Consider the following 13,127-nt stretch of genomic DNA (forward strand, 5'->3'; position numbering starts at 1 on the left):
GACTGCTAGCCTCTCCAAGCCACAGACCCTTGCTGTGTGGCAGGAGGAGGTGGGCTAGGGTCCCCTCCTAATATCCCTCTCTAGTGTAGAAAGTATGACTTTCTTTTTAGTTAGCAGCTCTAAGTGAAGACCTTACTCTCTGCTCAGCATTTACTCGATATTTGAAGGTATCTATTCTATTGTCGGCGCGGGGGATGCCACATATGATCGCGAAAATCTTAATGGATTGTTCATGTTTGCGCTTTGAGATGCAGTGACGTGTTTTGCTTTCTCTTACTGTGTGTTTCTCACGTGGCCTGTTGCTTTCTGTTTGTGTTTCCTGTGGCTGTCTCCTCCCTGTCTCGCTCTGCTGGCCTTCTTTGCCTCTGTCAGCCCAACAGGCTGGGAAAGCTGGCTGAGCAGGTACGACCTTGACCTCAACCTCAAGGCCCCTCTGTGCTTCCCCCATGAGTTCATGTGACCTTCTTGTGAATTCCAGACAAATACATGTTTCTTTTGCTGTCTGACTTTGCTCACAGTGGATGTTATTGGCATGTTATATAAAAGCTCCCTTGAAACCAAATATAAGAGCAAAGCTATTTTCAAAAGAATTTAACAGTCCTAGCGTTACCTCTGGAGGAAGGGCAGTGTTTGGTCTCAAACAATCATTGTTGTCTTAATTCCAGGGCAGACATAGGTTACGCTGTCTGGCATCTTTAGACAGTGATGTTGACCAGAGTGTCCATTTAATTCGATGTTTCTTATCGATTAAATGGAACATATAACATCCTCGGCAGGACCAGTGCCCAAGTGTCTGATGAGAGGAGAGCAGGGAGACGTCCTTCGGGCCGATCCCTGGGAGAGCCTCTGCCATGCTCAGCCCTCAGGAGAACCCGGTCGGCTGGTGAGAGGCCAGGCCCAATCTGACGGCTGGTGAAAATGCCTTCCAAAACCTACGGTGGTGGTTTCACCAAGCACAGAGTATAGGGACCAGCAGGAACAGACAAGCGTTAGAGCGGACACGTAAAACTGCAGGATTTGAGATTTCCAGTCAGTGTTACTGGAAGTCTCTGAGTGTTGTCAAGCCACATAGATGTTTGGACAGAAGCCATCCATGCCCCTGGGCATGCTCAGTGCCCTGAGCAGAGCAGCTGCCTTCCTGGGCGTCCCCTGAGGACCCAGGAAGAGCTGTCACACGGCTTGTACCCGTGTAGATGGGAACACACTCCTGAAAATGAGATGAAAGTCCTCTGCTGCTCTCCTTTCCAGGGCACGGCCGGCCCGGACCCCACCACCGTCTACGTGGACATGAGGGCGCTGCGCCATGACAGGTGAGGGCCCGCCACGCCCACAGGTGAGGTTCTGCAGGCTGGGTCTGCCCTGACTGGACCTCCCAGCACCCCGGCGTTGGCAGCTGGCTGGCTGAGTCCCCTGGGGGAGCCTGGGCTTCCTTCTTGTTCCCTTGTGTCAGCACAGCTCAGGCAGCATCCCTGTATCTGTTGTTCCCATGACCAGGAGGGATGATGTCAGGTACGAACACTTGGCATGTGTCTTCTCGTGGGATAGAAAACAGGCAAACCAGCCAAGGCAAGGATGTTTTCCACATGATACCATTTTAAGACAGGACTTAGTTTTTACATCAGTAAATGTGTGCTGGGGGCCACGGTATGTACCTGTGAGTCTGGGTCCCTCCCAGCTCTGAAGCTTGATCCTGGCTCTGGATCCTCAAACGTGGCCATGCTGCAGCTTGAGGTAAACAGTGGTGAAGCCTCCTGGGGTGGGGCCAGCCGGTCCAGGGAGGGCCCCAAGAACCCTAGAGCAAGCCCCTACCCTGAGCGGTGGCATGTAAGCCAGGCAGCTGGGGCTGGTGCATGTGGAGCTGGTAGTCGCTGCTCCAAGGTCACAGCAAGGTCGTGAGCAAAAGCCTAGAGGTGTGGTGTTGTCCACTGACTGACCATTACAGTGATAATCAGTTTCTGATTACCTTTTCCCTTGTTAATTTTTAGGGTACGTTTGGTAGAACGGGGTTCTCCGCACAGTCTGCCATTGACGGAGTCTGGAAAGGTAGTGGAAGCTGGGACTTACACCCAGGTCCTTTCTTATGTTAGCCCCTGGTGGGTGCTGAGGGCTAAAAATGTCCTAATGGGGGCACCTGGGTGGCTCAGTCGGTTGAGCGTCCGACTTCAGCTCAGGTCATGATCTCACAGCCTGTGATTTCAAGCCCCGCGTCGGACTCTGTGCTGACAGCTCAGAGCCTGGAGCCTGCTTTGGATTCTGTGTCTCCCTCTCTCTCTGACCCTCCCCTGTTCATGCTCTGTCTCTCTCTGTCTCAAAAATAAACATTAAAAAATACTAATAAAAAATAAAAATAAAAATGTCCTGATGGACACAGGTCAACTGTGGTTGGGACTGGGCTGATGCAGAGGGCTCCTCTCCTCCCCACTAGCACACACAAGGACACCTCTGAGCTAATGCCTAGAACGGGAGGGCTTCAGGTACAGAAGCCCAGAAGGATCTCCCACTGTGGGGCTTGAGGCCATGGGCCTCTTGGTTCGGGGCCCGATGCCTTCACGGGTATCTGGAGAGCAGGCGTCCTCAGAACCAGGGAATGTTTGAGGAAAGAAGAGTACCCACACGGCCCTACCAGGCAGTGATGAAGATGGGGATATGGCCTGGGTGCTGTGACTAAGCTGCTGGGCACCAGGAGACAGCAGGTTCGAGGGCGGGGCTGTGTCCCCAGTGTGGCCAGGAACAGACAGCCCCCAATCGTAGGGCTTCCCACGGCTCTTGCCGCACATCGTGGTAGGGTCGAGAGCACAGGTAGCGACCTGTCCCAGACCTACACAGTCCCAGAGGCGAGACATGGAGGCTGGCATAGCTCACGCAGCCTGGAAGGGCTGCCCCAGCTCTGCTCACACACCCTGGTGGTCACAGCTGCCTCTAGGGAGGCAGGGAGGTACCCAGAGAGGGACAGGGCAGTGGGGCAGCAGCAGGACCAGCCCGTGGGTCTATGGAGGGGTGGGTGTGGAGGGTGAATGGTCAGACTCCTGAGGAGGGACAGCCGCAGTGACGTGGGGCAGAAGTCACAGCTGCTGCAAAGGTCCTGGAGTGGGAGTGGGAGCTGCAGAGGAGCCAGTGTGGCTGAAGCTTCGGGGGGAGGTGGGAGGGTGACCGTGGGCAACAGGGCCTGCATCCACACCTTCCCGTGACCCTTTGACCCTTCCCACCTGCCTGGAGGTCCCCACTGACCTCTGTTTCATATGGGGAAGCCACCTGAGACAGAACAGGTGTCTGGGTGGCCTGACAGGGGCCCAAGCTTGGGGTCCCCTGAGCTGAGGCACCTCCCCTGGAGTGTTCTCCAAGGCTCCTGGGGAAGAGCTGGTGCCCCCGTGTGCCTGAGCCAGCCGTGCCCTGTTAGCTAGCTTCCCGGTGCAGGACTGGGGCTCATGGGGCCGACAGAGCCCCTTGCAGGCAGGCGTGGTGTGTGGACGGCACCCCACATTCGTGTGCCCTACAAGGGGCAGGTCGTCTTCTTGTGTCCTTAATGAAAGACCTCAGGTACGGCAGATGCTTACGGAAACAAACCCTCCTCACCCCTCTTGAAATCCAAAATATGGTCGGTTCTTAGGAACTGGGATAATTTTGCTAAGATTCACTATTTTATCTATTAAAGGGTCTCTTATGGGGGTGGCTGGGTGGCTCAGTCCATTATGTATCCAAGTCTTGATCTCAGCTCAGGTCTCGATCTCAGGGTCATGAGTTCAAGCCTGCTGTGCACTGGGGCATGTAGCCTACTTTAAAAAAAAAAAAAAAAAAGTCTCTTATTTCGATTAAAATTCAAAGTCAAGTTTAGGTTGGTTTCTAACCATCCCCATCATTAACATGTGCACGTCACTCTCCTTCCAGATCCTCCCTGGGGTAAAAGTCATTATCGCGCACACGGAGACCAAAGGGCCCCTTGGAGACTCACACCTGGGAGAGGTAAGGCAGGGGACCCGGAGCCCCCATGGCCTCAGCAGCTGTCCCTTCCCTTCTCCCCTATCCGTCCCACAGTCGGGAATTCTCAGCAGAGGATTTTGGGTCCTGCAGGATGAAGCCCACCCCAGGGTTGCCCTCCAGCAAAGGGAAACCTCAAGTTCTGTAGGAACTGGGGGGCCTGAGGAGCTGCACAGAAACTGCACCTCCCCTAGAAAAGCAGTCCCTGAGGGAGGGTCCTTGACGCCCAGAGGGTGCAGGCTTTGCACAAATGCGTGGGAGTGGGTCTAGAGTAACGCAGGGCAGGGGGGACTGTCCCCCAGGAGCCTAGTAGAGGCCCGAGTTGGTCTGTTACGATGGGTTCCAGGCCTGCGGGCATGCCAGGAGGGCACAAGGACCCTTGTGGTCCCGGCGGATGGGGGTTCGGGGGTGTTTACACAGGGCCTCCCAGGGGTCGCTTGGTGTCCCGATTGGAAGGTGTGCCTGTGCCAGGGCTGGGTGTGGTCAGCATGGGGCCTCCCTCAGCCATCCCTCTTGCTGGCCAGCTGGACCCTGGCCTGTTAGGGTAACAGTTTGCCCCCGAGATAGTCACAAAGGGTCTGTGCCAGGTTGGGAAACCCACCTCTTGGCAGAAGGCCTGTTGGCTGCCTGCGTCTAGAGCCAGGCACTCAGTCTGGGGAGCAGACTGTGGGTCCTGGATGGGCCCAGTGTGTAGAAGGACTCCCTAGGGGACCCCGCAACACTCTGGGTACTGCTAGCACGGGTGCGGCAGACAAGGGTGCGTGGATGCACGTGAACTTAGCATGTCTGCAGGGCGAGTGTAGTGGCCGTGCCCGCTCCGTCCTGTGAGCCCTCAGCCCCTTCACCGGTCCCTCTGTGGATGTGGGACAAGCTCCCGACTCCTTCTCAACTGTCAACAGTAGTTCAATGTGAGCAGCGGGGAGGCGCCTCCGTGAGCTCATCCGTGCCACAGAGTCCCACCGGTGGCTCCTCGGGTGAAGGAGGGGGCGCTTCGCTCCAAGGAGAGAAAAGCTGCTTGTCTGCTTTCTCTGTGCCTGCAGTTTTGCTCGAGCCACAAGACGAGAGACACTGAAACAACTCCCCCTCCCCCTGCCTTTGTTCACTCGGCCAGTGGCTGTCTCACGGCAGAACCTGTGCCCAGCGTTTGTGATGTGCCAACATTCTTGTCCCCTGGGCCCCACCAGATCTGGGTGAGCAGCCCCCACAACGCCACCGGCTACTACACGGTCTATGGGGAGGAGGCGCTCCACGCTGACCACTTCAGTGCCCGGCTGAGTTTTGGAGACACACAGACCATTTGGGCAAGGACTGGCTACCTGGGTTTCCTTCGAAGAACAGAGCTCACTGACGCCAGTGGAGGTGAGGGTTACCTTTCACCCCCTGCACACGGGCCGCATGTGTGGTGGGGTCTGTCCACACCGCACGGGAGGCCTGCTGCTGTGGCCCGAGAGTCTGACATTCATGCCTCAACAGCTCAGGGACTCCTGCTGACCCCTCACCTTGTGCTGTGAGCGTGTATCTTCAGGTGTGGGGGTGAAGGATGTGGGGGTGCTCTGATAGCAGTTTTCTCTGAATATTACTGTTTTGCCACTGTGGGTGTCCTCACTGGCCTTGGACCCTCGGCCTCTGCTGAGGATGTGGGGGTGTTAGTGATCAGGCCACCAGGCCCTCCCCTTGCATGACCCTGAAAGTTGCAGGGTCCCCTAGGCCACGGCAGGTTGACCAGATCGAGTCAGAACTTCTGGTGTCCCTACAGATGCTGCTTTGTTTCCAGACATGGTACAGATTATTTCTAAATATGTGTTCACACGTTGGCCTGACTTTCCTGAGGTGTGCCTGGCTGCAGAGGCGCCCTCGCGTGGGACCGAGGGGACGGCACCACCTCCAAGGAGGCCCAGTTGTCACCTGCTGTGTGGACAGCGGGCCCCTGTCCCACAGAGCGCGGCTCGAGGCTGCTGTGGATACGCGGAAGGTGCCGCCGTTCCCTGGGTGCCCTCCTGAGGTGTTTGCACCATGTTCACAGAGCGGCACGATGCACTGTACGTGGTCGGATCTCTGGACGAGACGCTGGAGCTGAGAGGCATGCGCTACCACCCCATAGACATCGAGACGTCTGTGGTTCGAGCCCACAGGAGCATCGCCGAGTGGTGAGAGCCACGTCCCGCCCTGCCCGGTAGCCTCTGTCCCTGCAGCCTCTGTCCCTGCAGACGCTCTCCACGGGGGGTGTGCTGGCGGACACCTGCCTCTCCAGCAGCGGACCCCAAGCCTCTCGCAGCCTCTCTTTCTCCTTTCCTGACCACTTGTAAAGCAAGAGTCTGGCCCCCAAACCATGAGGTGTCTACAGTTATCCTGAAGTGTTTCTGTTTTTAATGTGAATTTTTAAATTTAAGTGGTCATGACTCACGATGACTTCACTTTGAAGGGAGCTTGAACTGGGACACATACAGCTTTCAACATCAAATAATACTATTGGTTCTTATGAAGGACTTCAATTAGCATAAAGATTCCCATAAAACACATTTAGCCCAACTTCAAATTATGTTGGGCAGTAGTGCAGGCCAACTACTCTGTACTTGCACCATTTCCCACTTGTCCGTTTGCTCCCAGAAGCCTGTGCCCGTCCCATGCATGACGCCATCTACCCCTCCCTGTCCCTGCAGTGCCGTGTTCACCTGGACCAACCTGCTGGTGGTGGTGGTGGAGCTGGATGGGCTGGAGCAGGATGCGCTGGACCTGGTGGCCCTGGTGACAAACGTCGTGCTGGAGGAGCATCACCTGGTCGTGGGTGTGGTGGTCATTGTGGACCCAGGTGTGATCCCCATCAACTCTCGGGGCGAGAAGCAGCGCATGCACCTGCGTGATGGCTTCCTGGCTGACCAGCTGGACCCCATCTATGTCGCCTACAATATGTGAGTGCCGCCTGTCGACCCCACGTTCCTGAGACAGGTGTCGTCCCCGGCCTCCTGGTGCGGGAGCCGGTCAGAGGTGTTGGGGCTTGTGAAGACAGCACACTGTCTGCAGCCGCCAGAAAAGACTCCAGTCTTCATGGAATGCTGTGCCCTCTGCTTTTACGGACCCGTCCCAAGGATCCCCACATCTCATTTCAGGAGCCACTTCCTGACTATTTGAAGAAATGTTTTCATCTTCGAGGACCTTTGTCAGTCAGTATTTGAACAGGTGGGCGCCCGCGAGGGGGCCTGGAGTGGCTGCGGAAAGGGATCATGAGCGCTCTGCTGTGCTGCGAGTTTGCACTTGTTTTAGGCTAAAAATATCATTCTTGATTTTAAAAATTCACTTATTTATTCTCACTTCAAATGACAACTTCATGTATAGAATTCCTGCCAGAAAGAACTTGAGGCCCCTGGGGAGGAGCAGAGTGATGGCGGGAGGCAGTCCTGGCCTGCCCTCCCCACTCTCAGACCCGAGGCCCCGCTGTGGCCACACGGTACTGCCTCTGCTGGTTTCATTATTGAAACAGGTGTGCCCAGTTGTCTGCATTTGTTGTCACGAATACTCAGTAAGTGCCATTTGGGGCTGTCAGCTTAGACGCGTTGTTTGGGGAAGATTAACCAGCATTTAGTCTTAAACGACTGTCCCAGCTTTGTGACTTCATGCTGTGCCGTTACAGTACCTGTTGTGGTAACTCCACAATATGAATTCTCCTCGGTACATGAAATTGTGTTGAATTGTTACTTTTATTACAGTTCAACAGACTTGGAAGCGTTGGCGGCAGCGTCTGAGGCTTTCAGGTCGTTCGTGCTATTTGCTGAGCGCCCTGCATGCAGTCTGGGGGCTGCGGAGAGACCCCTGCCCGCCTGGCGTTCGCAGTTTCGATTGTGTGCCTATAAAACTTGGCCAAACCGTATTCAGTTATTTTATTCAAACTTGATGAAACTGATGTAATATAGTAAACCTAAATCAAAGAAGAGAATGTAAAATCCTTTAGATACTTTTAAGAATTTGAAGCAAAGCTCAAACCTTAAGACAGATTATTTTTATATAGCTATTAAAGAGTGTGTTATGAAGTTGTGGGGTTTGGGGGGGACTGAGGGTGGGAAAGTTTATGAATTATGCATGCTTCCTAGGAACAACCAGGCTTTTCAGGAATTAGCCTGGAACAGTGCCTAACAAAGCTATTATTAATTCTCTACCATTTTAAATTCACCACCAAATGGGTCTGGCTAAGTGGGCGGACTCTCACATCCTACTCCTATTTGGTTACAAATAGCACGTGCATAGTAGTTCTGTTGCCTGTGGTGTTGAGCTGCGGCTAGTATGTCACAGCATACTGGAATTCTAATAACTCTATTGTAATTATGTACAGAATCTGTGTAACTTATTGTCTGACATACAGAGGTTCTAGCGGCGGACTAATGGACATTCCTTAGAACGGGATGGCCAACGGGGAAAAACTACCTAACCCTAATCTTAATGTTGTAGTTTTATAGCAAACAAATACTGTAAAATTTTTGTATTGAAAGGTCAGTGGCAGTAAGACAAGGTGTCTTGTAAATTCAGATTTTAAGAAGCGCATTAAAATGTTTTAAAAGTACTCTCTGGGAATTCTGTATATCACACTAAAATTTTTTTATATCATTATGTTAATAAAAGGTATTGACTATTTGTAATTCTGCACTTTGAAATGTGTGAAAATGTTTTTTAAATTACCCCATATAGGATGTATTTTATCATGCGTTTTTTTTTTCTGAATATAAAAGCATTTATGCCGATAGCATAAAATCTACGAAGCACATTCACGTGTAAAGAAGAAAATTAAGATCTCCTATCATCCTACCTCTGATTAATCGCAGCATTAGTGTTTAACAAAAATCCTTTCAGGGCTTAATTTTTTCTTTTTAAGGATTTTTACAAAATTAGGATCATATGCTTTTATATTAGTTTTTGTACTTAATAAATTACAGACTTTTTAATCTATGATATATATCTTCTACATGTTTTAACAACTGTGTCTTACGGGTGTGCTGTGACTGAAGGTCGTTTTCCTCTCGCTGTCCACACCAGCACTGAACACTACACCTCAGCAGTGCCGAGTCCTCACACGTCCGCGGCGACAGGTGCTGCCTCGGGCGCAGGTCCTTCAGGCAGAGTGGACAGGTCAGAGGTCATGCCCTGTGAGAAGCATTGGGTGCCTTCTGCCCTCCAGAAGGGTAGAAGGGCCTCTTCCAGCAGCCTGACAAATTAAAATAAATCCTTGCCAAATTACAGTCAAGTAACTGTCATGTCTAGTCACGTTAAAGATGTTTTTATGTGTCGTTTTTGTTTCTCATTTGTATTCGGATCCAGCAATTCTTACTGCACTCAAAGGTTTTTTGGTTGATTTGTAGGAACCATTTTACATTAAGAATCATCACATCTCAGGGCGCTTGGGAGGCTGTCAGTTAAGCAGCCAACTTTGGCTCAGGTCATGATCTCGCGGTTTGTGAGTTCGAGCCCCGCGTCGGGCTCTGCACTGACAGCTCGGAGCCTGGAGCCTGCTTCTAATTCTGTGTCTCCCTCTCTCTCTCTGCCCCTCCCTTGCTTACTGTCTCTCTCTCTCTCTCTCTCTCTCTCAAAAATAAATAAACATTAAAAAAAAATTTAAGAATTATCACGTCTAGGGGTGCCTGGGTGGCTCAGTCAGTTAAGCGTCCAACTTCAGCTCAGGTCATGATCTCATGGTTTGTAAATTTGAGCCCCACGTTGGGCTCTGTGCTGACAGTGGGGAGCATGCTTGGGATTCTCTCTCTGCCCCTCCCTGACTCGTGCTTTCTCTCTCTCTCAAAATAAATAAATAAACTTAAAAAAAATTATGTGAGCAGGTGAGGGGTGGCGGGGGTGGGGGGTGGAGAGAGAGAATCCTAAGCAGGCTCCACAAGTCGGTGCAGAGCTTGAACCCACGAACCATGAGATCATGACCTGAGCTGAAATCGAGAGTCAGACACCCAGCCAACAAAGCCACCCAGGCACCTCTTAATTTAGGTTGTTTTTTAAAATGTTCTAATTATTTTATGCAAACTATGGTTACTGGTGCTTAGTTTCAGATTATGAATAGAGCTGATTTGTTTCAGAGGACGCTCAGCACAGCCATAACCTCGTCTTCCACCCAGCCACCTTGTGGATGGAGCCTCTCCTTTGGGTGAGATGCCACTGAGGATACTGGGGCCCGATCCCGCTCGCCCAGCTTGTAAGCTGATGGTTCCAAGCTAGGAGAGGCAAGCTGAGAAGGCAAGCTCAGGTGCGATCCTGTCTCCACTGATTGCTGAGCTCCGAAGGCAGGCGTGTCACTCAGCAGTATGCCATTGTTCCTGATGAGGGGGTGCGGGGCAAGCTGAGGGTGAAGTACAAGCAAGCACCCCTGCCCCCGGGTGGGATCTGTAGGATACCCCTCAGACACTCCTGGCCACCCAGAACAAAGGAAAGGGGTTTTAGTGCTTGCCATGGTGATGTGGGAAACTAAGGCAAGTGAAAACTTAAATTCCCTTACTGCCTACAGCCCATTAACAAGTCCTTGAGACCGGCAGAGTGACCTTCCTCTAGGAGTTGAGCTGCCTGGATGAGGACACTTTGCTGGGGGCAAAAGGGAATCTTGCCTTAACTTTATCCCGACCCCCCAGGATCCTGTAAGTCTACTTCCTTTATCTCAACTGCCCCAAGATATATGCTGGCAATCATACTCCAGGCTTGTGGCCCCCTGATCTACATCAGAAGGGTCTCATAACTGAGATTTTACTAAACAGTAATAAATGACATTTCCCTAACTTCTAGCCCCTTGAGGTCCTGGAAACCCTGTTTCCAAAATCCATTAGACTTACGCTGTCCCTGACCCCCTCCCAACCTGAAGGTATATAATAAATCACTCCTCACAACCCCAGTGCAGCTCTTTCTGCCCCCGGGTCCTGTCCCCATGCTTTCATAAAATCACCTTTCTGCACCAAAGATGTCTTCCAAGAATTCTTTCTTGGCTGTCAGCTCCGAACCCCACCATGGCCCCACAACCCCATCATTTGGCACCCAACGTGCGGCTTCGCGTCTTTTCATCTGGACTCTGAGCCGGTGCAAACTTGGTAAGTACTCTTTCCTTCCTTTACTCTCATTTCAGAGGCTTTTCAAGGAGTAAAGCCTTATCGCTCAGGCCACAATCCTCGAGCCGTGGCTACTCTATGGTGAGGAGAAAGCCTGCCTCTTGGCTGGAAGTTAGTCCCCCCGCTGGAATGGTAGTAAGATCCAGAAACTCGATGCCCTCTCTTTATTCCTGTCCTTATACAAAGTTGTCTGTCTTGGGCACAGGACAACCACCTAAGTCACCAGGACGGCTGCTCCATGTGAGGTTTCCTCTTCATTGGTTGAATGTGATCCCCTCCACATATCTGGTCTAGCCGCTTCTGGCCGTGGGACCTCCACTGGGAGCCCATCGAAACCAGTACTGGATTGAATCAAAACCCAACCAGGGAGGGTCGCCTGGGTGGCTCAGTTGGTTAAGTGTCTGACTTCATTCAGCTCAGGTCATGATCTCACAGTTCGTAGGTTCGAGCCCCACGTCAGGCTCTGTGCTGACAGCTCGGTGCCTGGAGCCTGCTTCAGATTCGGTGTCTCCCTCTCTCTCTGCCCCTCCCCACTTGCACTCTGTCTCTCAAAAATAAACAAACATAAAAATAAAAAAATGAACGATGCAGCGTTCCCATCCTTGAGGTCCTCAGTGACCGACTGAGTGGCATTTGCTCCTGGCTTCAGCCAGGAGCTGATCTTCCCTAGTGATGCCTGAGACAGGTCGTTGCCCCAACTGGACACCTCGCCCCTGCCCACTGCCCACCTGGAAATGCCTGCGGCAGCTTCTGGATAGTCAGACCAGCAGTGCCGGCCAGGAGCCTTGTGGGGACGTTAACCACCCGTTCCCAGACCTAGCCTGGAGGTGAGGGCGGGTCACCCCCAGCCGAGGTCAGAGGAGGATGATGGGCATTTTACAACCTGGAATGAGGGGTCTTTGTGCTAGGAAGCCCCCAGGAGCCCTGGAGGTGGCTGTGCAGACATGCTGAGAAGCAGCCTCCCTCCTCAGGGTGAAGGAGCACCCCTTGGATGGGGGAACCACCAGGGACACTCAGCAGCGGCTACGGCAGGCTCGCTGGGGGCCAGTACACTCCAGTTGTTCCTGTCTGGTCTGCAAGCCGGGTGGACATCTGGGGACTGAGTCACCGTGAGATTCTTGGATCCAAGTGGGCAGGGGAGGTACCAGCAGGGACTCACCCAACTTCTGGCTGACGCAGCAGGCGGCCCTCTGGTGATGAACACACACCGTGTGAGCTGTAGCCCAGAGCCCGCTTGCCAGCCTCCTCCCTCTGGCACCTTGACCCCTTCGTGCAAGGCATATGCCAGCCGCGGCCGAGCCGGACAGCTGTGCTGGACCCTCTGGTCCTCCCAGACCTGCTCCTCGTCCTGTGTTCCCGCCCCAGCTGTCCCAGCACTGACCCTGGTCCCGGACCGGCTGTCCTCACTGGCCTGCAGTGCACCTTCCTTTCAGAGCAGCCGCTCCTACCTTCCTCTTCTCTGTGAAGCAACTTTCCTGTGTTCTCTGGACCCTCCTGTGCTTTGTCACACCTTGTACGTTGTGAATTTCAATTTCTCTGCCATGTTCTTTTTTTTCTTTTTCTTTCTTTTTTTTTTTTTTTTTTTGTGAGAGCGTGTGGGAGACGGGTAGAGGGAGAGAGGGAGAGAGAGAGAGAGAGAGAGAGAGAGAGTCTCAAGCAGGATCTGAGCCCAGCCCATGACCCTGGGATCACGACCTGAGCTGAAATCAAGGTGGCTCAACTGACTGAGCCCCCCAAGTGCTCCATTCTCTGCCATTCTTAAATAAACACATTTTGCTGGTGATTTTACTGGCTGTCTTTTTTCCAAGGTCAAGATCTGCAAGGCTCTATGGGGCCAGGATGGTGGGACAAGCAGGTGCCAGTGACCATGTGGGGAGCAAACCTGCCAGAGCACAATGGAGTGTCCCAGACGCCTGTCCTGACACAGTGCTCCCCCTCACGGGGGGGGGGGGGGGGGGGGGGGAAGGAGGGGAAGGGTTGAGGGAGGGCTGGGAGGGCAAGCCATCGGCGGCGGGGAGAGGGGAGGGGACTCTGGAGAGGGTCCGTACGTGCTGGCTTCAGCCCCCAGCC

General features: G+C 53.1%; 1 protein-coding gene across 6 annotated transcripts in view; it reads left to right on the forward strand.

Moving 5' to 3' along the window:
- The window catches only part of DIP2A (DIP2 acetate--CoA ligase A), a 121,169-nt gene extending 112,566 nt beyond the window's left edge, over nt 1–8,603 (forward strand). For 5 of the 6 annotated variants that reach the window (XM_086676227.1, XM_086676228.1, XM_086676229.1 and 2 more), the window contains 7 exons: nt 373–402; nt 1,249–1,310; nt 1,986–2,043; nt 3,886–3,960; nt 5,160–5,334; nt 5,999–6,122; nt 6,636–8,603. In XM_086676227.1, coding sequence (XP_086532353.1) covers nt 373–402; nt 1,249–1,310; nt 1,986–2,043; nt 3,886–3,960; nt 5,160–5,334; nt 5,999–6,122; nt 6,636–6,888 — 777 coding nt within the window. In that variant the 3' untranslated portion in view covers nt 6,889–8,603. The remainder of the gene's footprint in view (nt 1–372; nt 403–1,248; nt 1,311–1,985; nt 2,044–3,885; nt 3,961–5,159; nt 5,335–5,998; nt 6,123–6,635) is intronic. The other variant, XM_086676225.1, reaches the window with a different exon arrangement.
- Nucleotides 8,604–13,127: the final 4,524 nt, after the last annotated feature.

This window comes from Puma concolor, chromosome C2 (assembly GCF_028749965.1).
Source record: "Puma concolor isolate L17-30 chromosome C2, mPumCon1.1.hap2, whole genome shotgun sequence".
In the NCBI taxonomy this organism is placed as follows: domain Eukaryota; kingdom Metazoa; phylum Chordata; class Mammalia; order Carnivora; family Felidae; genus Puma; species Puma concolor.